Genomic DNA, 26,385 nt, shown 5'->3' with positions numbered 1-26,385 from the left:
ACTTGAGTTCTAGCCCAGTCATGCCTTGGCCTTTGGAAACCTGTGGGCACATTCTGACCTTACAGACATCATTCAAAACACGGTTGTCCTGGAGCTGGTTTTGATCTCCATGGACCTCCAGGTTTGTGCGGGACCCTGATCTTTCCCTTGCTCCTTCTTGGGTCCAGGTCCCTGCTGCGACCAAGCCAGTTCTAGCGGCCGACTTGACAACAACCCTAACTATAACCCTTTCAGGTTCCTTAGGAATATAAAACGGAATCCTAGATGTGAATCGTGACCAAATGTTTAAGTATTACACAAAACTATGACATTATCACCTAAACTTATTAGCATATTGATAAGACACTAAGAATTCTTTTCCCTTTCTTTTATGCCATACGACTCCTAAGTTAGCTACTCTAAATATCCTCACCGTGCTAAGAAACCTGATTCCAGTGAGGAAGAAAGCCTTACTTTCATTTCATTAGCATACTTTCCTAATTTAAAGTATAAATTTAAAAAAATATAGGATGTGTTTTTAAATTATTGCTCTATTGTTGAATTTCAAATTAAGACATGTCTTTCCAACTTGTGTCAGGAAAAAGTGTCTACCGCTAGAAATTCACATTTGCTTTAAGAAGCTTCTAGTAGATTAGGTTTATGATATTCTGCAAAGTGTTGGGGGTGGACTATTTTTAAGTGGACGATATGTTATGGACATGTTGCTTTTACACTGTAGTGTTAGTACTAAGGGAATTATCCTGGAGAGAAAAAGACATTCCTTCTCAACACATGTGCAGTGGTCATTAGCAGTATCTCCCTGAATCCAGCACCAACTGTGTTTCTGTTACAAAATAGCTCCATATGTTCTTTTCCCCCTCGAGTGCTCTTTCAAATAGGCACATTTTTAAGACGGCTTGTGGATACTTCGTGTGTATTTCTTTAATGATTTCCATCTTAGACAAGTTGCCTATGTTATAGTCTATATATAGCATCTAAGAAATTAGCACAGAATTAGATTCAACATTGGGATAAAATGATGAAAAGCGCAGCTCCTGGAACTATGTGATGCATCATCTTACTGAGAACTAAAAATGTAAACGTCTGCATTTGCTGTCTTAAACAAGCATTCTGGGGCTGTTCCTCGGTACTGATTATTTCATTCATTTATGTCTACGCTTGAAACTTGACCTTGAGGATGTTAGGAATGCTGGACACTGCTTCAGAATATTTCAGACACTGTCAGAAAATGCCCGTCCTCTCATCTGGCAATCCCCATAATACTACCAATGAGCAGCACTATATTACTAACACAAGTTCGGGTGGCTTGCGAGCTCTCGGGGACTCATTTCCCGCAGTTCCCATGCTTTCCGCACCACACCAGAGAAGGCAGCCCACCCACAAAGAACTATTTCACCCAGCTGCTTCCTCTTATCTGCTTAATGTTACGGGCACTGTGAGAGAATACTCCATTGCTGCCTAATGGGAACTCATTTTTACCGTAGGCATATTATAGTTGTTGCCTGATTAAGGTAGTGTTAGACTGTCAGCCTGTAAAAGGCAGTTGGCTTGAGCTTGTCCCCCTGTGTTTGAGGGGACTCAACAGTGGCTGCACAATCAGAATCACCGGTGGGAGGGAAGGAGGGGCAGAGGGGTAATTAAATACCAATGACACCCTCCCACCAAGCACCAATAAACCACAATATTTGTTATTGGTCTTTTTTACAAGCTTTCCAGATGAGCCCAATATACTGTCAAGATTGGAACCATCAAGCTGAATCATACACCGGGGCTAATAACCTCTAGTCTTAGATATGAGCTGTGAACTCGGGATGCCTGTTGAGTGCACTGAGCTCTGGAGTCAAACAGTGTGGGTTTAAATTCTGGTTTGGACTCTCAGTAGCTCTGTGACCTTGACCAAGTTTCTTGTTTGCTTATCTATAAAAGGGTGCCTAACTCAAAGGACAGGACTAGAACCACAATTCCCTTAAGACCTTATCTTGTTCTTTGGGCTTTTAGCACTATCTATAAAACACCAAGCATACAGAAGAAAACTGAGAACCTAAGCCAATTACCTAGCAGTTATCCCAGCTCTCTGAAAAGTGGTTCAGATTGACTTTTTTTTTAAAGATTTTATTTAATTATTTGAGAGAGAGAGCACGTGCACACAAGCAGGGGGAGAGGCAGAGGGAGAGGGAGAAGCAGACTCCCCGCGGAGCAGGGAGCCCGACATGGGGCTCGACCCCAGAACCCTGTTAAGGCAGACACTTAACTGACTGAGCCACCCAGATGCCCCAGTTTAGATCTAGATTTAAAACCTGCATATGTCCACATATGTGAGAGAACTTTCTGATCTTCCAAGCTCCACAGGAAGCATGGCTACTCCAAGATGTCAGCATTGAGAGTGATAAAAAGCCCAAGGTGGGGCAAAACTGAGGATAGATACCAGGGAAGACCCCCAATACTGAATTAGAATAGGCAAAGGCAGAGCCAGGAAGAAACTATGTCAAAAGGGAGTCAGCTGCCAGGTACCACCTCAGAGCAGGTATATAAACCTAAATCTAAGTTGTGATCTGCCCTGAGGCCATTCAGTAATTGTCAAAGAAGCAAAGTGCAGAAAACTGGGAGCACCAGATAATACTGCACATTCTGTAATTTGCTATATCAGGGTCTTACTGAAGGACTAATTTCATCGGTGTGCTAATGCAAGTCATTGAAGCCACATTTTGGGCCCAGTATCTGACAACACAGATCTGTGACCCAATTTCAAAGGTATATTCAAAGAATTTAGCTTATGAAGCTAACTCTAGGTTAACAACAACAACAAAAACATTTAAGGCAATTCACACTTTTCTATTTTTACCTTTAGATAAGTCTTAAGATTTTAGTACATGACATACACAATGGCTTCAATGTAGTAAATGTGAAAAACAGGCTCATCGGTATACCATGTTTATGGAGTGAAAGACTTAATACTGTTAAGACATTCATTCTCCCCATGGTGGTCTACAGATGCAATGAAATTTAAATCCAAGCAGGAACTTTTTGCTAGAAATTGACCAGGTGATTTTAAAATTAATATGAGAATGCAAAATATCTAGAATGCCAAAATAACCTTGGGAGGCCAAATACAAAGAGGACTTGCCCTGAACCCAACGTTTGCCGATCTCTTAACAGAAAGTTTGCCATACTACAACCTCATCTTGCACACAAGCCTATCATTTTAAAAAAGTCAATGTACTAATTGCTTACAGCACATGCACATAAGACACCAAAATAATAAAACTACGTATCTACTAAAACACTTTCGACACAGTATTCCTCAAAGTGTCATCTGGGGACCCTTGGTGTCAGAATCACCCTTGCAGAGTTTCTTTAAAATGCTGATGTATGGGAGCGCCCGGGTGGCTCAGTCGGTTAAGCATCTGACTCTTGATCTCAGCTCATGTCTTGATCTCAGGGTCATGAATTCAAGCCCCACATTGAAAATAAATGAAAATGAAAATTAATTAATTAATAAAATAAAATGCTGATATATGGATTTCCCCCAGACCTAAGGAATCAGACTTTTAAAGAGGGGCTCCAGGAATTTCTATTTTTATCAAGCTTCCCCAGGCAGATACCGATACACTCCAAAATTTAAAAACAACTTCCCTAGAATTTATTAGATTTTTTTTCCCAAACAAGCAGCTTTTTCCTATACTCACCTGAAGAGATGCTATCTTAACACAACTTTGATATCAGTAAAAAAGCAAGACTTACCTTCTCTGGTGGATGGTTAGTTATGAGGGCTGTAGCTCTTTCGGTAAATATGTTTGTTGAATACATATTTTTATATCCTGTTGCAACTTCTTCACCATCTCGAAAATCAAGAGCACATCGTGTGACATTTAGAGCGTCAATTAATGTACAGCGCTCATGGGAATAGTAATCTTCACTACCTAGGAGATATCCTACAACAAGAATCAGAGATGAAAGTAGTCAGCATAGCATAAAACTTGCTAAACAAACTAATGTTTCAGCATTTAATTGCCTAGTGCAATTGATTACCCATGACAAGGCTAATCAAATGACAAGGCTAATCAGAGCACCACTTCTTAACATCTCTATATTTGCTAGCAGGAGCCATTAAAATGTTATTGTAAAAAAATTCAAATCCATTCCTCCTCAGTCAAGTCTTCAGAACACAAGGCTCTGTCATGGAACTCTCAAAGTGGATGATTCCAAGTAAATCCATTTTTAAAAATCAGAGTTTAAATTCAGGAAAGATGATAAAATCTTAATCTTTGAAAGCTATCTAATGGCAAAACCAGCATAGGGTTAATGTGATTTCTTACAAGTTTTTACTCTGAGGTAATCACATAAATGAACACAGGATTCAAATAAGTTGATAATGACCTTTGGAGACTGGCTTCAAGGTTATCTATAGAAGCAGCTCTAGGAGGAATCATCTTTAGTCAGATGCTGACACCCACTGGCGGAAGACACAACCCTTTCCAAACAGGAGCTCTAGACAATTTAACAGAACCAAAAGATCAAACTAACGTGGGCAATCAAAGTAGATTTTTCTACCAACCACAATCTCAGTTTTGCCCCCAATGTAAATGGCATCAACTGCCTATCCCCCAATTTGAATGTAAACATGAAAGGAAATGGGTTTTCTCAACTAAAGCTGTTTCTGCAAATGTTCCATATTTTCCTAAAATATTAAAATAAGCTGTGCAGCATATTGTATGATTCCATTTATATGAAATGTCCAGAACAGGCAAATCTATAGAGACAAAAAGTTATGTTAGTGGTTGCCTAGAGCTGGTGGGGTTGGAAGAAAATGGGGAGTGACTGATGATAGAGAAGGGGTTTCTTTCTGGGGTGATGAAAATATTCTACAGTTGGATTGTAATGACAGTAGCACAACCCTGTGAATTTATTAAAAATCAATAAATTGTACACTTTAGTGGGTGGATTATATGGCGTGTGAATTATACCTCAATAGAGCTATTAAAAAGAAATAAGCTGTGCTGGACTCTGAGCCATCTCTTAACAAATAATGCTTATTAACCTTAAAATGAGGTGGATAAAATTAGCCAAGCCCTTTCTTCAGTCCTAAGCATTCTCTATTATCACAATCAAAAGCTTTATACAGTTTACATGAAAAATGAATTCATTTCTAATTAATTTCCTCCTTTTTCATGATTCAATAAATTCAAAGTCCATACAATGAGTACCTAGGTCTTAAGACCACTTTTTTTAAATTTAATTAATTTATTTGAGAGAGAGAGAGAGAAACTATCTTGAGCACGAGCAAGGGGAGAGGCAAAGGGAGAGGGAGAGAGAGAATCTCAAGCAGACTCTGCGCTGAGTGTGGAGCTGGATGCGGGGCTTGATCTCAGGACCCCGAGATCATGACGTGAGCTGAAATTAAGAGTCAGAGGCTTAACCGACTGAGCCACCCAGGTGCCCCAGACCACTTTTTACATGGCAATCTTTTCCCCTAATGTATATAACAGAAAGGGAAATCAAATGTGTTTGGGTTTTTTTTTGTTTTTAAGATTTTTATTTATTTATTGAGAGAGAGAGAGAGAATGATAGAGAGAGAGCATGAGAGGGAGGAGGGTCAGAGGGAGAAGCAGACTCGCGGGACTCGATCCTGGGACTCCAGGATCATGACCTGAGCCGAAGGCAGTTGCTTAACCAACTTAGCCACCCAGGCGCCCCTCAAATGTGTTTGTTAATTAATATGTAAGAGAGAAAGAAATGTATCCATAAAAGTGATCTTAGCCCTTATATGGATGATTAGAGAGGTCAGGACACTGGGGTTCTATTTGGAATTTTTAATAACTCCTGGGTGTTAAGAGCTTGAGGAAATCACTTCAGGTTATTTCTCTGTAAATGTAAACTATTGTCTATTACTTGAGAGAATATAAGCATAGGATATACTTGATTAAAAGATGTATGGGGGCACCTGGGTGGCTCAGTCGATTAAGCATCTGCCTTTAGCTCAGGTCGTGATCTCAGGGTCCTGGAATTGAGCCCCACATCAGGCTCCCTACTCAGTGGGGAACCTGCTTCTCCCTCTCCCTCTGTCCCTCCCCTTGCTTGTGCGTTCTCTCTCTCTCAAATAAATAGAATCTTTAAAAAAAAAAAAGATGTAAGAACTATAGGGTGCCTAGGTGGCTCACTTAAAAAAAAAGTATGAACGATAAATACTAAAAGGATATTACAAATAGGAGAATTCCAGGAATAGAACTATTTATTTACATACGTGGCCAGACTGATGACAAACAACCATGTGGCAATCACATGCAGCTTTTTTCACAACAGTGATTCACAAATTTGCACTTACATGCTGAGCCTAAAGAAGATGGCATCCTATGCTTTCTTGGGGAAAAATCATAAAATACTTTTTGAACAACTAAATCTCTGACTTTTTAAGTTTTATTGAGCTATAAGTCACATCCCATACAAGTCACCTACTTAAAGTGTAGAATTCAATGGTCTTTAAGGTATTCAGAGTTGTACAACCAGCCCCACAATCATCTGGCTGCTTTTGAACAGAACATCTAAGTCATAACAGTTATAACAGCTGCAAGGTCATTATCCCCTCCTATCTACAAGTTCAGACGAATGTGCGGTGTTTGTTCCTCTGAATCTTCAGGCATCTCAATTCTCATAAAAGGATATGATTTTCTTCTGTCCAAGTCAATTTTTAAATATGTGACTTGGGTTTTAGTAAAAAAATTAAAATACCTATAGTCCTTCCTCTTGCCAGAGCATAGGTATGGATCCATCTTTCAGCAAAGGTCTGACTGAAAATTGTCAAAGGATATACAGGCTGTTTTTTCCTCTAGAATTTCCAAAATGACAAAGAGCTCTTACACCCAAGTCTGACTTTCACAGTTATTTGAGGATACAGAGGATATACCCAGGTTCATCAAGAAAGAATGCCGTGATTGCTTAGCAATGTCTGCTAGAGAAGCAGGATGGGAGCGGGGCACATACGGTCTCCTGCCTGAGGTCCTTGCATCTCAACTTTAACCCGGGATCCAACACAGCATGACAGAGATGTGTGTTTTGACTACATTGTTTGGGCCCCATATAATCACTGAAATGCCCTTTGGCATTCTGGCCCTACCTTGAATGAAAAGGAATGTCTCAAGAAACACGTATAAGAAAACCACCATTATATTACTAAAGTGCTGTTTTTGAGGATGTTGTCCACCTTACCTTCTCCCAAAGGAGAAATTTCTCAGGTCTAAGAGCCAGAAAATGCTTTACTCTTCCTGAACATCTGGTTTCCATTTATCTTATAAATAATGTGACTCTTATAGCTGTCTCCTTTTTAAAAATTTTTTTTTAATTTGGACATAAGAAATCTCAAGTTGCAGAGTTCAATGTGAAGCCCACCTACAGCCAGGCAGTTTTTTTGTAATTTGGTGCCACGCCGCAATTTCATCTTTTTCTACTCACCCTAATTTTTTATTCTATTTTTTTTAAGATTTTGTTTATTTGAAAGAGAGAGAGATAGCCCAAGCAGGGGGGAGGGGCAGAGAGGGAGGGAGAGGCAGACTCCCCACCAAGCAGGAAGCCTGAGGCAGGACTCCATCCCAGGATCCTGAGATCATGACCTGAGCCAAAGGCAGACTTTTTTTTTTATATATATAAAGATTTTTATTTATTCATCTGACGGAGAGAGACACAGCGAGAGAGGGAACACAAGCAGCGGGATTGGGAGAGGGAGAAGCAGGCTTCCTGCGGGGCTCGATCCCAGGACCCTAGGATCATGACCTGAGCCGAAGGCAGACGCTTAACGACTGAGCCACCCAGGCGCTCTCTATTTTTAAACTTTTTATGTTCAGCGTGTGTTCCTTTTTGGATGTGGCAGGTTGTAAATAAATGAAGAGACAAATGAGAGGTAAACAGGTAGCTAAATAGCCAGATAGAAAGCGCAGTATGAAAAGAACTCATCAGAAAGACACACAGCCACTAGTAAGATAAATAGGCTGTTAGTTAAGACATAATTTGTTAACAGGTTAAAAGAGGGTAAGTTAAAAAACTAACCTAAGTTTTCACATTTTTATAGGGCTATCAAATCCATAAAATACTTCTTATTTCTTATTATCCTTCCTATTACCATTTGTTATTTACCCTTCTATTTTATTCTTTTGATTGGTCTTCCCCAATCTAGTGATTTCAAAAACAGATCTCACAGAAGGGAGGGAAGGATGCCAATGGAAAAGAGTTTCCTCTACCATCTCCAGGAAAAAAAAAAAAAATCTTTGGGACAGTCCATGGAGAGAAAAAAACATTCTGAACCTTTGTGAAGGAAATACTCTTGTATTGGGTTTTGCCTGGAATTATTTTAAGAAGCAAGCTGTATCCCCTTTTGGTCATAAGGTTCTCTAAGAGTACAAAGGCCCCAGCACGGCATTTAATACCCTGGCAAAGGTACGCGCCTCCCTGTGGGCAACTGCCCACCGTGAGCAGAGCACTGAGCCATGTGGACGGAGGTGGTAGTAGAAAGTTGCCCCGCAGCTGTGCTGACGAATTCATTCTGTGTTCAAGTTTCCAGTCATTTCATCTGATTACACTCGGGTGTATTTTTATGCAATGGTTGCAGCTAGTCTAAGCTGTAAAAGAAACATGTGCATTTCCATTACCAAAGTAAGTATCAAATCCTCGGCGGGTTGGAAGGCATTCTTTCCGGTACATTCCCAGGTGCCATTTTCCGACCATATGGGTAGTGTAGCCTGCTTCTTTTAGAAGCTGGGGCAGCAGTTTTTCATCCAGAGGGACACAGCTGGGCTGACAGGGCCAGATTATTTGGTGTTGTAAGCCCGTGTGGATCTTAAAGAGACAAACATGAAATTATAGATTGATGGTGTTGAAACATCCCGAACAAGCAGATAAAGCGGTTGCTTAATTTATTGGATACATCTGCAGATTTGACTGTTGAACTCTCTTCCTGTACCAGCTTACGGATATTTCTGAATGGCACTTTACTCACTTATTCAAATAAGGTAATGGCCATAAACAGATTGGAAAAAATGAATAAAAGCACTCTAATAAACATTAGATATTTCAACAAATATTTATCAAGGAATTATGTTAGGAACCATTGACTTAGGATTTCACCTCCTACCTCAAAAAAAGTAACCGTAACACGAAGTGTGGATCTGTCAAGGAAAAAGTGTTCTAATTTTTGTGCACATGAGAAATTAGTGTTTGGTTTGGAAGGGGCTTCTGTAATCTTTCAAGATTTGGTGATTTTTTTAAGGGTTATTCAAAAATACAGTGAAAGTAATGACTTGCTTTTCTTATTCCACTTTATGGAGACCATAATTTCAAAAGTCAGTGACCAACTTTTTCTTTTCTTTTTTTTTTTTTTTTAAGATTTTATTTATTTATTTGACACAGAGAGAATGAGAGAGAGAGAGCACATGAGAGGGGGGAGGGTCAGAGGGAGAAGCAGGCTCCTCGCTGAGCAGGGAGCCCGATGCGGGACTCGATCCAGGGACTCCAGGATCATGACCTAAGCCGAAGGCAGTCACTTAACCAACTGAGCCACCCAGGCGCCCCAGTGACCAACTTTTTCTTAAGGGAAAAAAAAGCAGCCATCTGACCCACATGTTGGGAGTGGTTCACACAAGTATATGCCCAGGGTGCAAGGACCCCACAACAATTAGCCTTTAAGAAATGATCCCTTGTTGAGTCTTGGTGTGATATTAAAATAGAATATCTACAATTACATGAAAAGGCTGTTAAAATAACCCTTCCTTTTCCAACCACCTATCTGCGTGAGGCTAGATGTTCTACATAAACTTTTACCAAAACAATATATTACAACAGATTATAACAACCTAGCTATCTTCTATTAATAGAAAACACATACATGCTATGGTGAGCACTGTGCATTGTGTAAGACTGATGAATCACAGACCTGTACCCCTGAAACAAATAACACGTTATATGTTCATAAAAAAAAAAAAATTGAGGACACATACAAAAATATAAAACAGTATTACTCTTCTCATGTAATTCTCTTATTTTGGATAATATAGTTATTTTTCGTAAGTTATTTATGTTAACATGTAATGGGATTATTACTGCTGTTTTTCAATGAACAAAAGTATTTTTAGATTTCTATTTTAATTTCTGACACGGTGAATTTTGAAAGGTGTAACCCACAGAAACATAAGCTCTTTGGGGTACCTAAGACCAAAAAGTTTGAGAATTGATGTTATAATATCCAGTAGTGGGCCCTGCAATGAGGGAAATAAAGTAGGCCAGGGAGATGGTGACAGAGGTGATTCTTTGATAGGGTGGCAAAGAAATCTGAGGGGGAGCTATTTCAACAGTAATATGAATCAAGTGAGAGAGTAACAGAGCCTTGCAAAAATACAAGGCAAGAATAATCGAGGCATAAGAAATAAAAAGTGCAAAGGCCCTGGGCCCTGAACTTGCTGGATGAGTCTGAAGGCCAGGAGGGAGGCCAGTATGGCCCTGTCGCAGCTCCTGTGCTGGTGGGGGCACGCCAGCCCTGCTGGGGTCCAACCAGAGCAGAGTCCCCGGGGGCTTCCGTCCTCGGCTGCCCACCGCTCCCTTCCCGCAAACCTCACACCTCTTCTCCTTGTCCTGGCTTAGCCAGGGAGGTACTTTCCTTTGCATCAAGTGGGACTAGGGTCTCACATTCAACTCTGCACTGGACACAAGCCTTCTCTAGAAAGGGCTAGGTACTCCCGATGTCCCTGGAACAAATGGGGCTCTGGGGACACAGAAGGTTGAGAGTACCAGTTCTCCACACAAACTCTAACTCCCTGGCCTCCGTCAGCTGTCAGGTGGGTTGTAAGCAGTTATTAATAAATGGCAAAAGTGTGTTTGCAAATGTTTTGCTGGCTTTTATAATTCAAGGCAGAATGCATAAGGCTCAGGAAATGAGATCCCAACTCAGCTCTATCACCAAAGACATACTCAACATTCAACAGTGCTACAGTAATAATCGTAGGCTCTTTTATTAACAACATAGCAAGCCTTCCCCACTACGCTGCACTTTGCTTTCTTGAGAGACGGCGTGGCGTCATAGAGAACATGCCCTGAAGCCTGGAGCTGCCCCAGGAGCACGCTGTGGTGCCTAAGAACACCAGATAAAATGTACACTCAACCACTCATCTATGGTTCTGCTGGCACGACGGAATACTGATTAATCTCTGGGTTTCTCAATTCAAATACTAACTTACATAGACCAGATTCACAGATTTTTATTGTGTTTTAAATACATGGCAATAATGAGAGACGATGGACTCTGAAAAACAAACTGAGGGTTCTAGAGGGGAGGGGGTTGGGAGGATGGGTTAGCCTGGTGATGGGTATTAAAGAGGGCACGTTCTGCATGGAGCACTGGGTGTTATGCACAAACAATGAATCATGGAACACTACATCTAAAACTAATGATGTAATGTATGGTAATTAACACAACAATAAAAAGGAAAGAAAAAAAATAAAAATAAATACATGGCAATAAGCAGATACAAAGGAGAAGCCGCCCCCCAAAAATTCACACTTGCAATCTTTTTTTTCTAATTTATTATAAGCTACTATTGAATAGCTTTCTCATAAGCTTTGACATTGCCTTGAATTTCATTTTTTGTGGATCTTTCCAGAACCACCACTTTGGAGTTGCACTTGCCATTGCTTCATTTCCTTCTATCTTTCCATACCCTTTTAAAAGAACCATATAAAATACCTTAAATGTGAAATTAAAATGGGTTTATTTTGAAGGTGATGGATAATTTACTATCTTGATCGTGGTGATGGTTTCACAGGTATATATACATATCAAAACTTATCAAACTGTATACTTTAAATATGTGCAGTTTATTGCATGTCAACCATATACCAATAAAGCTTTTTAAAAATAAAAGTGAGTTTAAGATTTCTACTAAGATTTCTATGCGTTTGGGGCACCTGGGTGGCTCAGCAGGTGAAGTGTCTGCCTTAGGCTCAGGTCATGATCTCAGAGTCCGGGGATCAAGCCCCATTTCACGTTGGGGTCCCTGCTCAGTGGGGAGTCTGCTTCTCCCTCTCCCTCTGCTCACCACCCCCCACCCCGCTCATGTTCTCTCTCTCTCAAATAAATAAAAATCTTAAAAAAAAAAAAAAGATTTCTATGCCTTTCCTAGAAATCACTGGACACCTCCACTGGGATAAGTGCCGGATGCCTTCCACTTGCCTTCCAAATCCACATTCTGCCTTGTGTCCTGCTCTCTGCCCTGGGAAGCTGACCTTTGGGAACCAAATCACAGGACTCTGCACCTTCTGGCTTCTGACTGGGTTCACCCAAGGGGGACCCCTGACAGGAGGTTAGAGGGAGGGAAGAGATGAGTGGCTTTGGACTGCCAGACCATGTCTCTCTGTGCAGACCATCCTGAAGGCAGCCGTCTCTATATGACACTCTTTGTCTCTAGGTTCTTTCCTTCCCTCCCTTCTGGTCCAGGGCTAGCAACAGCTCCACTAGGTTACACACCATTACTTGTGTTCCCTTTCCCCCAACTCACACTTTTGTGAATAGTCCCTTTATAAATAAATCTCCCTAAATTATCCTAATTTGAATGTGCCATCTCTTTCCAGCTGGGATCCTGAATAAGGATGCTACAATATCCAGGAAACACTGGGGCAGGAAACATACACACACACACCAAATCATAGAAGGATTCTGTTCATGGTTAACAACGTGAAATTTACTCAAAAGAAAATTAATCCTAGGTTCAAAAACTTTATAATAGATACTAATTGGCAACAGTGCAGGAGAAGCAAAGGTAATATTTCATGGAACCCAAAAGACCCAGATAAATGCTATGTGCAGATTTCTTTAAATGGAAAGCTCATCCATCACACGCACAGAATTAACTCTGATAGCTATAAAGCATTGCCAAGGGATTCTGTGTGATTCGGTTTTCCTAGTCCATGGGCATCAAGCCAGGTGGTCAGCTGAAGCCTGTTTCTATTATCTACAATCATATGGAGCACAGAATTTGTTCTTTTCAATTCCCGAGAATTTATTTGACAGAGCATTTTTATGGCATTACTGGGGAAGCGGAAGCCAAACTCTGGATGGCAGCCAAAAACATGTTTTTAGGCTGTTCAAACACTATTTGAAGTAAGGAAGCCGTTATGTGTAGAGAAGCAGTAAACAGGCAAATGCTGAGCTGGTTCCAACTGAGCGCTTTAGTTTAGCACAGAACTATAGATCCACATCATGCTTCATGGGGCAGGATGATAACAGGGCACCAATAGGAACCAACAAAAAAAGAAGTGTCCTTTTGCAAACACAGCAGCATCTACGACAATTCCATTCTAACACTCCTCTTCAATGTTCAGAGAGCATGTGTGAAAGGAGAGGATTACATAGATAATATAGGAGAGTCCAAAGGAGTTACTCTATACCAACCATGTGTGGCTATCTCTTCTTCATTAAAACAAAGCCTCTTGCCAAAAACAGCTTCTCCTAAGATTTTACTTAACCATCGAGGCTTTCCTGCACAAAGGCAAAGGGTCTATATAATCCATGAGGACCTGGCACATCTCTAGGTTCTTTCCATGAGATAATTGATGAGAATCCTTGTGTGTGTGTTTTGTTGCATATAAAATTTATCTGATCCTGTGAGTCATTCCAGCCTGTGTAGACATGGAAGATACTATCAGTGTAGTCTCATGAACGTAAACAAGAGAAAGGCCTATCTCTTGGAGGGAGAAGGGGGGAGGGTGGCTCCCACCCTCAGAACCTCTTCCTATCCCCCTTTAAGAGGTCCAGGCAGTCGGGCGCCTGGGTGGCTCAGATGGTTGAGCGTCTGCCTTCGGCTCAGGTCATGATCTCAGGGTCCTGGGATCGAGTCCCACATCGGACTCTCTGCTCGGCAGGGAGCCTGCTTCTCCCTCTGCCTTTCTCTCTCACTCTGTCTCTCACGAATAAATAAATAAAATCTTTAAAAAAAAAAAAAAAAAGAGGTCCAGGCAGTCTACTGATTGATTATCTACAGGATTTGGAAGCTCAGAGCGCGATATTTCAGTCACACTGATAACAAACTCTCCCAGGGGCTCCATGAACCACTGTTACACATATGGCAATGAATGCCACCTCTCTCCTAACTTAACAGTGCTGAGATAATACCCAGCTGAACAGAAGAAAGATTCTGTCCTATCAGTTGGACCTGTGCATGATGAACTCATACCCTCACTGCACCCACGTATTTGTACACCTCCTACTCCAGTACTTTAAAATTCGGAAAAGCAGGCAGGCCCACCCTCGACTTTATGCACCAGGGGCCGAGAGGGAAGCTCCATGACCGGAACACAATCACAGAACGTGCTGGTGGCCGCCCAGGACTTCAGAATTTCCAGCCTGCCCCTGAGCCAGTACACTACAGGTTTTAACCACGGTCAAGTACCACTCATGCCACCTTAGGGTTTATTCCTGGAGCTGTCCCACAGAACAAATGGATAGTGGAGGATCTGCTCCCTCCCCCTCTTAAGCCTTCTAAAAACCAGTCAGCTGCCCGTGCTGTCGAAGCCAAGAGCTCCAGAACACACATTATATGTGTTAGGGGCCTGACTCCGCCATCTGGCCTGGTCCTCCAGAACCCAGGCTGCAGAGCTGGCTGGTGTCACTGACAGTTTTAAGGGTCTATTTATTTTGGTGTTGATTAGCAAAGAGTGTAAATCTCTGACTAACCCCACAAAGGGATGTTGTTGGTAAAAAGAATAAACAAGGCAAAAACTGAATCAGTGCCTTCCTCTGTTTAAATTATAAATCCAACCAAAAGCCCCAAATGAAAAGGTAGGAAAATACAGAGGAAAAGAAATTTTTAGTAAAGTGATATGACTAAAGAAACAAAAACAAAGAGAGTTACCAGACAGTGACAGCTTATGTTCAGAGTGATTCTTGAAATAACAAACCTCAAAAATCAATCAGCAAAAAACCCCATAAGTCAGTGGGTCATACTCCACTCAGCCCCAAACTTATTTATTTCCTCATTTCCAATTACGTGGGAAGTAAAATATGTAAAACATGGAATTGTTTCTGTAAAATATTTTCAGTGCTCGCAGAATATGGCTTCCAGATGCCCGTTGCCTTCTGGGAAAATGCTTCTTGGCTCTGGCTAGGCTTAGGAAAGATAGCTGGCTCCAGCAAAATGAAAGACCTAGCAAATCAAGTCATCCCCAGGGCTCCCCGCATTAAAGCCCTGATGTGTTCTAGTAGGGGGCCGTCTTATTTGTCACCATGGAGCTGATGCATCCTCTGTTCCTCACCCTAAGGAAGCACAGGAATAGAAGCTAACAAGTGCTTTCTCTTCCGAGGCGCCTATGCCCCAAAGACTACATGCTCCTATCTCTGATTCCTTGGATGCCACTGCCAGAGGGTCCCATGAACACTCCTAATCTGTGACCTACTTCTTTCCCCAATCACCCTACCTACTTCTAGCTCATCACTCCTCTTTGCCCCACCTCTAGTCTTAGAGTCCAGGGAAAGGCGACCAGGGACAGGAGTCCACTGTCCAGAGGAGAGGCAAGCAAGTGGGAGGTTGATAAAGGAAGGGCAGGCAGGACGCTGAGGGCACTAAAGAAAAGAAGTAGGGAAAGGAGAGCATCCTCAGGCAGAACTCATTCCTCTCTCCATGCCAGTACGCAATGCCCTATTCTGCCTGGAGCCATGGGTCTCAGCCACTCACATTCTTAAAGCAAACTTGAAGCAAAAATCAACAATTGCCCACAATGGTGCTGCACAGTCTCCTTCCTATATTTCCTGTCCAAGGTTCTGTGTCAGGGGTGAGTGAAAAGCCCTGAAATGTCTTGTCCATTTATCAATGTGATTAAGAAAAATGTGACTTGGGTCCCTTAAGAATGAAATCTCGGAGTCATCTTTCATTGCTTCTGTTCTCTGAGAAGGTTACAGAGTTCTGGTGGAGTGGCCCCCTCAGTTCCCAAGGTAAGAATGTTCCCAGTTGAGGATCAAAGTTACTTTCCTCACTTTTTTCCTAGAAGGAAATGTTCCCACTAAGGCCTACTGCTATTGTTACCCTTTGATCTTTTTTGTTTCTTAAAAAGAACGCAGGGGCCCTAGAAATGGCATGTCAACCAGACGCAGTGAAGACAGCGAGCTTGAGCTCTCTCAGGAAATGCTCAGCTGTTAAAGTACTTAGCACATCCATTCATTTCGTTGTTCAACACTGAGACTGCTTCTCTAGGCCAGGGACAAGCAAGGCCGTCTAAAGGACAAGTCACACTTGAGAACAAGCAAGCACACTTACAATGTGTACTAAGAATACAGAGCTATAATGAATATTTGGTATTGAATAAAATCAATTTGTAAGAATATAGAAATTTAGCATTTTCAAGTCTCCTTTTGAACTAAAAGCACTATACAAATTCTATTAGAAAAGCTGATGGATTTTTATTTATTTATTTGACCACTTTTACAAACATCTTTGTTACATATTTTTATTGGAATATATCTGACATATAACATTGTGTAAATTTAAGGTGTACCACATTTATTCATTGTGGTATCTTTGTCATTTAACACCTCTATCATGTTACATACTTACCCCTTCTTTTTTAGTGGTTGGAATCATTAAGTTCTAGTCTCTTAGCAAGTGTGAGGCTTACAGTACAGTATTGTTGTCCCTAGTTGGCTAGGTCTTATTTCCTGCTTGTCGCACGTCTGTACCCTTAAACAACATCTGTCCTATCCTCCCACCCCATGAAGGATTTTTAAATCGACATTTCATCCTTGAGATTTCAAACAAGGGGAAAGTGAATGTAAAATCTATTTCATTATAGGCACAACATGCCTCCAAAGGATACCAAGAAAGTAATAAATAGGGGCTCCGTACAGGAAGGAGGGTTGAAGGCCAAGATGAAAAGATCTTTTTTTTTATGCATACCTCTATTTAAATCTCTTTTACGTGAAACTTTGAAAGTACTTCCTAAAGACAATTTTAAAAATAAGCTTACTTTTAAAAAAGGTGGTGGTGGGGGGATAAAAAATTGAATTCTAACCAGAATAACATGTATACAAGGAATGCCACATGGCACGTTATTGTGGTTCCTTAACATATATTTACCAGAACACTGTTAGATTAGACACGTTCTTACAGTAGCCTTCAATGTAACATCACTATGAAAACCCGAACAACTAAGTTAAGTTTAATATTTTATCATGAGCAGGCAGTATGAGGACAGGGAGACCCTGCCTCCACCTCTGAGCTCCCAGCGTGCTTTTCATACCCTCCTCCACTCAGTTCCAGCCACAGAGACCTTGTCCCCATTCTTAGAAAGAGCTCACGGCAGGCTCTGGGCCTGCACTTGGCTGTCCCTCCCACTGTTTTAAATTCTCTTTCCCAGGATCTCTGAATGGCTGACTCCTCTTCATCCAGGCCTCTGCCCCTATCTTCTTCTTGGAGATAATTTCCTGAGTCACTTAGCATTTTGCCTACTTTATTTTCTTCTCTACATTTATTGCCAGGCCATTTAAATTCACCTAGCTTACTCATTTGTTTATGTGTTTATTTCATCCCCCCGCTTGGTCCCTCCTTCTCCTCACCTCACCTGCAACAGACTACAAGCACCAGGAAGTCCCCAGAGTATAGCACAATACCCGGCATAACTAGCTGCTTAATAAATATTTGTTGAATGAAAGAATGAATGAATGCATTATACTTAATGGTGATGGACTGAAAGCTTTCCTCTAAGATCAGGAATAATAAAAGTGTGTTCACTCTTGCCACTTCTAATCAAAGTGTACTATAGGTTCTAGTCAGGGCAATTAGGTAAGCATCCAGAATGGAAAGCATCCAGTTTGGAAAGGAAAAAGCAAAACTATTTCTATCTGCAGATGACAGGATCTTGTATATAGGAAATCCTAAAGATATCATACACACACACACACACACACACACACACACACACTCACTCTTTTAGAACTAGTAAGTTCAGGAAGGTTGTGGATACAGATCAAATATCAGTTGCAGTTCCATACACTAGCAATGAACAATCGAAAATGAAATTAAGAAAACAATTCCATTTATAACAATATCCAAAAGAATAAAAAATTAGAACTAAACATAACCAAAGAATTGTCACGACTTGCATGCTGAAAACAAAACATTATTGGAAAGAAATTAAAGAAGACCTAAATAAGTAGAAATATATCTCATGTTCATAAATTAGAAGACTTATATATATTTTTTTCTTTTTTATTATCTTTTTTATTAACAAATAATGTATTATTTGTTTCAGGGGTACAGGTCTGTGATTCATCAGTCTTATACAATTCACAGCACTCACCATAGCACATACCCTCCCCAATGTCCATCACCCAGACACCCCATCCCTCCCACCACCCTCTACTCCAGCAACCCTCAGTTTGTTTCCTGAGATTAAGAGTCTCTTATGGTTTGTCTCCCTCTCTGGTTTCATCTTGTTTCATTTTTCCCTCCCTTCCCCTATGATACTCTGTCTTATTTCTCAAATTCCTCATATCAGTGAGATCATAGGATACTTGTCTTTCTCTGACTTATTTCGCTTAGCATAATAGCCTCTAGTTCCAACCACATCGTTGCAAATGGCAAGATTTCATTTTTTGATGGTTGTATAATATTCCATTGTAAATATATACACCACCTCTTCTTTCTCCCTTCATCTGTGGATGGACATCTAGGCTCTTTCCATAGTTTAGCTATTGTGGACATTGCTGCTATAAACACTGGGGTGCCCGTGCCCCTTCAGATCACTACATTTGTATCTTTGGGGTAAATACCCAGTAGTGCAATTGCTGGGTCGTACAGTAGCTCTATTTTCAACTTTTTGAGGAACCTCCATACTGTTTTCCAGAGTGGCTGCACCAGTTTGCATTCCCACCAACAGTGTACGAGGGTTCCCCTTTCTCTACATCCTCGCCAACATCTGTCATTTCTTGACTTGTTAATTTTAGCCATTCTGACTGGTGTGAGGTGGTATCTCATTGTAGTTTTGAATTGTATTTCCTGATGCCGAGTGATGTTGAGCACTTTTTCATGTGTCTGTTGACCATTTGTATGTCTTCTTTGGAGAAATGTCTGTTCATGTAGAAGACTTACATTGTTAAGGTTGTAATACTTCCCAAATGGATTTATAGATCAATATAGTCCCTATCAAAATTCCATGGCATTTTTTACAGAAATGGACAAGGTGATCCTAAAATTCATATGGAAATGCAAGGGGCCCAGAAGAGCCAAATCATTCCTAAAAGAGATCAAAATTGGAGGACTCATATTTTCTGATTCTGAGACCTACTACAAAGTTAGAGTAATCAGGACAGTGTGGTGCTGCCATAAGGATAAACATATAGATCAATGTAATAAAATTGTAATTCCAGAAATAAACCCATATATCTACGGTCAACTGATTTGTGACAAGAGTGGAGAAAGCATTCAGTAGGGAAAGAACAGCCTTTTTAACATATAGTGCTGGAACAACTGGGCATCCACATACATCCACATACCTCAAAAAAATACAAAAATTAACTAAAAATGGTTCAAAGACCTAAATGTAAGAGCTGAAACTATAAAATTCTTAGAAGAAAACACAGAGGTAAATCTTCATAACCTTAGTGGTTTCTTAGATATGACACCAAAAGCACAAACAGCCAAAGAAATTAAATTGAACTACATCAAAATTTAAAACTGTTATACATAAAAGGACACTATCAAGAAAGTAAAAAGAAAACCCATAGGAGAAAGTATTTGCAAATCATGTATATGAAAAGGGTTTAACATCCAGGATATATAAAGAACTCATACAACTCAACAATGAAAAGACAACTCAATTTAAAAATGACAAAGGATTTGAGTAGAGATTTTCTCCAAAGAAATATACAAATGACAAATAAGACATGAAAAGATGTTCAAGGCCATTAGAGAAATGCAAACCAAAGGCACAATGAGATACCACTCCATACCCACTAGGATGACTAGAAGGCTATAATCAAAAAGATAGTAACAAGGGTTGGCAAAGATATGGAGAAACTGGAACCCACAAACATTGTTGGTGGGAATGGTGTATCTGCTGTGGAAACAGTTTGGCAGCTCCTCAAAAAATTAGACATAGAGCTGCCATATGATCTAGTATTCACTTGTAGGTATATACCAAGAGAGGTGACAAAAAAAAATGTGTTCACACAAAAACTTATACATGGATGTTCGCAGCAACATTATTCACAATAGCCAAAAGACAATGCCCATCAACTAATGGATGGAAAAATAAAATGCTGGTATATCCATAAAATAGAATATTATGTGGCCATAAAAAGGAATGGTACATGCCATGATATGGATGAAAGGATATCTACCGTATGATTCCATTTATATGAAATGTCCAAAATAGGCAGATCTATAAAGACAGAAAGTAGATCAGGGGTTTCCAGGGGCAGGGGAAAGAGGGGAATGGGGATTGACTGCTAACAGTTACAGGGTTTCTTTTTGGGGTAATGGCAATGTTCTAGAATTAGACAATGGTGATGGTTGTACAACCTTGCAGATATATGAAAAACTGATAAATTAGACACTTAAAATGGTGTATTTGATGGTATGTGAAATAAAACGTTAAAAAAAAAAAAAACAGAGTATAGGAGGGGTACCTGGCTGGCTCAGTCAGTGGAGCATATGACTCTTGATCTTGGGGTTGTGAGTTTGGACCCCATGCTGGGTATAGAGATTACTTAAAAATACAATCTTTTTTAAAAATAGAGTATAGGAAAATAGGCAATATCTTACGTTGCTGGTGGGAATGTAGATTGATACAACCTACTGAAGCACAATTTTGTAGGATTTCTCAAAATTACAAATACATCTACCCTTAAACCCAGAAAGAGTCCTTTTCTAAGAAGTTATCCTACAGATATATTCAACCATGTGCAAAATGACATATAGCGAAGGTAGTGACTTCAGCTTTGATATATCAAAAGACTAGAAACAATCTATATGGCCATCATGATGTGACTAGTTAAATAAATTATCATATATCCACTCAACAAAATATTATACAGTCATAAAAACTGAGAATGCTCTTTTACTAACAATGTGGAATTATTTCAAATGTAAAATAAAACAAACGTGAAGAGTATGCTACCATCCATATAAAAAGAAAGGTAATATCCACGTATGTATTTGCTTGTGTATGCATAAAATACTTTACGAAAGATATACATATACAATTCAGATAGCACAGTTTGCCTTCAAAGATGGGGAGCCGGATGCCTAAGGAACAAAACAGTGTGTGTGTGTACATACGTGCATGTACATAAGAAGAGATTTTCAGTAACTTTTCAGTTTTCAAACCATTGTGTTTTCTATTCAAATATACATCAAAATATGTATCAAAAATATTTTTTAAATAAGGAATGAATGAGTCATAAGATTATGAGAAGAACAGTGTACAGAGACCTGAATTCTAGTCCTGAATTTACCAATAACCATTTACCTCCTCTTCCGATCAATCTCCCTCTTCCCCGCTTTATCAAACTCCATGCATTTTTCACCAAAGTATGCAGGTTTAAAAAGGTTCATATGTGAGGATTCTGAACAATTACATGTCTCTATATAAAAGGCTGGGTTCATGTTCCTGTTGAAACAAATTCTGGCCAAACAAGCAGCAACGTTGTAAGGCGCATAGCGCGCTGAGCAGGAGTAATCTCTCTTCCCGCCCCTAGATGGGGTCAGTAGCTATGATCAGATACATTTGCCAAGTTAGAACCCGCTCTAGAGGGGAGGCGGGTGGGAGGATGGGTTAGCCTGGTGATGGATATTAAAGAGGGCACGCTCTGCATGGAGCACTGGGTGTTATGGACAAACAATGAATCATGCAACACTACATCAAAAACTAATGATATAATGTATGGTGATTAACATGACAATAAAAAATTTAAAAAAAAAGAAAGAAAAAGAAACCCGCTCTAAGGGACACAGGGCCTTAGAGTCAAAGAAATGTAGAGCTAGAAAGAGCCAGGGTGTTCAGCCCAGCTTCCATATTTTACAGATGTGGAAAATGATGTCCAGCTAGTCAGAGTGTGAAGACTGACGTGGTGAACACTGGAACCCACATCTCATTATTCCCAACCAGTCCTCTTCACTAAATACTTTAATAAGCCAAAGACCTAAAACTCAGAATTTGGGGAAACTAAGTTCAATCAGGCTAGGCTTAGTTATCACTTTACACTTTTCTAAAGTTACATGACTATGGGAAGGATGGGTCTCTAAATATTCTACTAAAGGCGACTGTTAAGTTCACAGAACTATTATGTAGTTCTTTCAAGTACCTAATTTTGAAATAGTCAACAAATTTCCTCATTTTAGTGACTAAAATATTGCACAACACATGACAAGTTCAGAAATAAAACCTCTCCCCCATTTTCATTTTCCATTTAACATAGGCAATTCCTAACTTGAAACAGTATGGGTTAACTTTTTGTTGTTGAGATGTTTGGAAATGACCTAAATGTCCAAAAACAATGGATCAGTTAGTAAATCTGAAGCAGCTCTTGTGATGATATTTTTAATAATTCCGAGTAGGCAACACAATGTAGTGGTTTTAGAGCCATGCCGCCTGGCCACGTCCTGGTCCACCACTTACCAGCCCTGTGACCTCGGGCAAGGTTCTTACCCTCTTCCAGCCTTGGTTTCCTTGTTATCAAATAGGGATAAAAGTAGTACCTACCTCACCGGGTTGCTGAGAGAAGTCAATGAATTAAAGTGTAAAGTGCTCAGAATGGTATCAGTATATAGTATCTGAGGGCAATGAAGCTCCTTAGTTCTCCCTTAAGTGTTGGCTCCTTTAAAAAAGGACACTTGCTAGCCTGAGGTAATTTGTAATTGGGTCTCCTGAACTCAGAATAAAGCGGGAGAAAAGTCAAGCAAAATGTTTAGGGAGGCTTGCCTGCTACAGTGAGTGGTCTCTGAACTGTTTTGGAGTTCGCAACTTCTACCCTTCCTTCACTTCTTAACTACAGGGCACTCTACACACGTTTTTTTCTCCAAGATGGAATGGTGGTGACTGGCAGAGAAGGATGTTAGGGGACAAAAGCAGCCACTTATAAGAACAAGTTTCTTAAAGTATGGTATTTGCTTTCCTGTTCAAGTCTGTTGGAAGGGAGGAAGTCAGAGAAATGAATGGCCCTCCCATTCTTCTGCAATTTGAGTTCAGTTCTCTTACTTCAGAGCAAATACAGAACTATCGGGGGCAGACCTTGCATTCTCTCCTTTCTTCTTTACTCAAATGCGCCTTTACTCCTACTAAGTGTCCAGGGTGAGATCATTCTTAAAGCACGGATTCCTGATTACCCCTTGCAGCCAAGGCTAGACCTGTGGAAAGTACTTAGGGCTGCTGGTGAAGGGAGCCATCCTTGACCTTCATGGAAACCTGGGCGACAGCTACTTCTCAGTCCTGTAGTAAAACTCTATCTTTTCTGTTTCTACAAGTCTTCGGATCACTGTGGAAATCTTTATTGCAAATAAACCCTCCCTTCTCTTGATCTCTGGACAACAAGGCTAGGGTTGATCAGAGAGGCTACATGAACACAGACTTAGGAGGGCAAGGTTCAAGCATATCCCGTGACTTGCACAGTAAGGGCTCAAAATGTGCTTGTTGAATAAACAATACAGGTATAAGGAGGTATGCTTGTGTTCTGGAACAGTAACCATTTATTGTATTTAATATAATAGCCATAATCACATCAGGATCTTATAAAATCATCAGTCTTAGTCAGATTAAGCAAAAAGGATACAATTTTATGGGCCTGAGATGACTAGTGGATACAGGAGAGGCACAAGACCAATATTACCACTTTCTAGCTGTGTGATTCTTAACATGTAATCGAACTTCTACAAGTTTATTTCCTTATCTGTAAAAGGGGATTAAAAGTTACAGCTACCTCATGAGCTATTTCAAGAATTAACTTTAAAAACAGTGAAGCACCATGCAAATGTTCTTGATATTCTTAGTTATCTAACATATGTGCACACTCTCTACAAGTATACATATCTCTGTTAACTACATAGAAGTTGTTAAAGAAAAGCTTTTAGAGATAATGTGAGCTATCACCTGACATCTGTCAGACTGGCTAGTATCAAAAGAACAAGAAATAACAAGTGTTGGTGAGGATGTGGAGAAAATGGAGCCCTCCTGCCCTGTTGATAGGAATGTAAATTGTATAGCCACTAGGGAAAACAGTAGGGATGTTCCTCAGAAAATTAAAACTAGAGCTATCACATGACCCAGCAATTCCACTTCTGGATACTCATCAGAAGAAAAGGGCAAACCAATCTGAGGAGATCTATGCACCCCTATGTTCTCTGCAGCACTCTTTATAATAGCCAAGATATGGAAGCAACCTAAGCGTCCATCCATAGGTGAACAGATAAAATTAGATGTCATATATATGTATGCATGTAGATATAGATATAAAACATGGAATATTACTCAGCCATAAAAAAAGAATGAAATCCTACCATTGTCGCAACATGGATGGAACGTAGAGGGTATAATGCGAAGGGAAGTCAGAGAAAGACAAATACCATATGATTTCACTTATGTGTGAAATCCTAAAACCAAAACAATGAACAAACAAAATAAAACAAACAGATTCATAGATACAGGAAACAGTTGGTTTCCAGAGGGGAGAGGGGTTGCGGGGCAGGTGAAAAGGGCAAAGAGGATTCAGAGGTACAAACTTCTAGATAAAAAATAAGTCATGAAGGTATAATGTACAGCATTGGGGATATAGCCAATAATATGCTGTAATTTTGTATGGTGATAATGATAGCTAGACTTATGGGCATCATTTCATAATGTATAAAAATATAGAATCACTATGATGCACCCCTGAAGATGATAGGATATTATATGCCATTATACTTCATTGATAAATAGATAATAAAGGTGCTCAGAAGCACTGAACACAAGGTTAAATCAGAAAGGAGTATCAGCAGCCCAAGAAAAATCAACCTGGGTAGGTTCACTGCGCTGAGAACTGGAAAAATGAATCTGTGATCGGACAGTCCTAACCTAGGACCGCCGGGTTCGCAGGGGAGCAGAGTCGCACCCACCGCGCACACTCTTTTCCCTTTACCTGGCGCCCGCCCCTGCTTTCCCGGCTCCCCTCCTCTCTCTGCTCCACTCCGGGGTGCCCAGCCCGCTCCCCCTCCTTCGTCCGTCTTCAGGACCTCTCTGCAGAGTCCACTCTGACCCTTCGACCTACGGCTGGCAGGCCCAGCATTAGCACTCCCCTAGAAACCCTTTCACCCCAACCTTCAGAAAACGAAAGACCGAAAAAGCCCGAGAGGAGGTGGGGTTCCGGGGGCTGCGGGTCGCCCTGGGGCGGGCATGCGCGGAGCCGCGGCGGCCTGCGGGCCGGGGAGGAGCGGGGACGGCTCGGCCAGGGGGAGCAGCCGCCTCGCCTGGACCCAGCTCGGGGAACTGACCCCGGCTAGCCAGCGCCCGCCCTGGCCTCCCGGCCCCACTTGCCGGAGGCTCGCGGCAGGAGGGCCGAGCGGCGGCCGCGGAAGGGGCGGAGCGGGGCGCCGGCGACGGGTTGGCGGGCCGCCGGGGGCGCTGCGTACCTGGTAGCGGCCGGTGAGCAGCTGGCTCCGCGAAGGCGTGCACAGCGGCTGCGTGTAGTAGTTGTCCAGGAGCACCCCGCCGGCCGCCAGCGCGTCCAGGTGCGGCGTGCGGATGTTCGAGCCGTGGAAGCCCACGTCGTTCCAGCCCAGGTCGTCCGCCAGCACGAAAACGAGGTGCGGCGGCCGGCCGGCCCCGGCGCCTGCGCTCGGCGGGGCCGCCAGCAGTAGCAGGCGCAGCAGCAAGGGGAGGACGCCGGGGAGGAGCGGCCGCCGCAGGCTGGGGCCTCGGGGCAGGCTCGCCGCGCCGCCCCGGCCCATCCTTCGCCGCCCACGGTGCCCGCGCCTGTGGCGCCGGCAGCCCCCGGCACCGCTTGTAGAATCAGGAACTGGGCGGCCGGGCCTGCCCCGCCCCCGCACGGGATTTCACCCCCGCGGGCGGCGGGCGGTAGAGGCCTGGCGCCGGAGCCCCCGCCGCCTCTGACCCGGGCCCCGGCCGGTGTGACGGGGGAGGAGCCAGCGGAGAAGCACCCGGCTCTCCCGCTGGCCCAGCTCCGCGGAAACTCCGTTGATGCTTGATGGGAGCCAAGATTTCTTCTCTTTCCAGAGATGAACTTTGCATCGTAGCATCCTCAAAGAGGAGCAGATTTGATCTTTGTAGTAACTCTTCGCAATTTGCAAAACATTTTCTTTAAATTTCGCAACAAACTGGGCAGTTAGGAATTATAATGTACCCTCCTTTTTTTCAGAATCAAGGAGCCTGTAG

The 26,385-nt window shown here is 41.6% G+C and overlaps 1 protein-coding gene across 1 annotated transcript in view; it reads right to left on the bottom strand.

The window, feature by feature from the left end:
• The window catches only part of ARSB (arylsulfatase B), a 159,527-nt gene extending 133,426 nt beyond the window's left edge, over nt 1-26,101 (bottom strand). Inside the window, exons 1-3 of the mRNA XM_036106526.2 lie at nt 25,623-26,101; nt 8,637-8,823; nt 3,742-3,932 (exon numbers count right to left, since the gene is read on the bottom strand). Coding sequence (XP_035962419.1) covers nt 3,742-3,932; nt 8,637-8,823; nt 25,623-25,940 — 696 coding nt within the window. The 5' untranslated portion in view covers nt 25,941-26,101. The remainder of the gene's footprint in view (nt 1-3,741; nt 3,933-8,636; nt 8,824-25,622) is intronic.
• Between the last annotated feature and the right edge of the window lie 284 nt (nt 26,102-26,385).

Source organism: Halichoerus grypus, chromosome 2, assembly GCF_964656455.1.
Source record: "Halichoerus grypus chromosome 2, mHalGry1.hap1.1, whole genome shotgun sequence".
NCBI classification, from domain to species: Eukaryota; Metazoa; Chordata; class Mammalia; order Carnivora; family Phocidae; genus Halichoerus; species Halichoerus grypus.
This window is presented reverse-complemented; position numbering and strand designations above follow the sequence as displayed.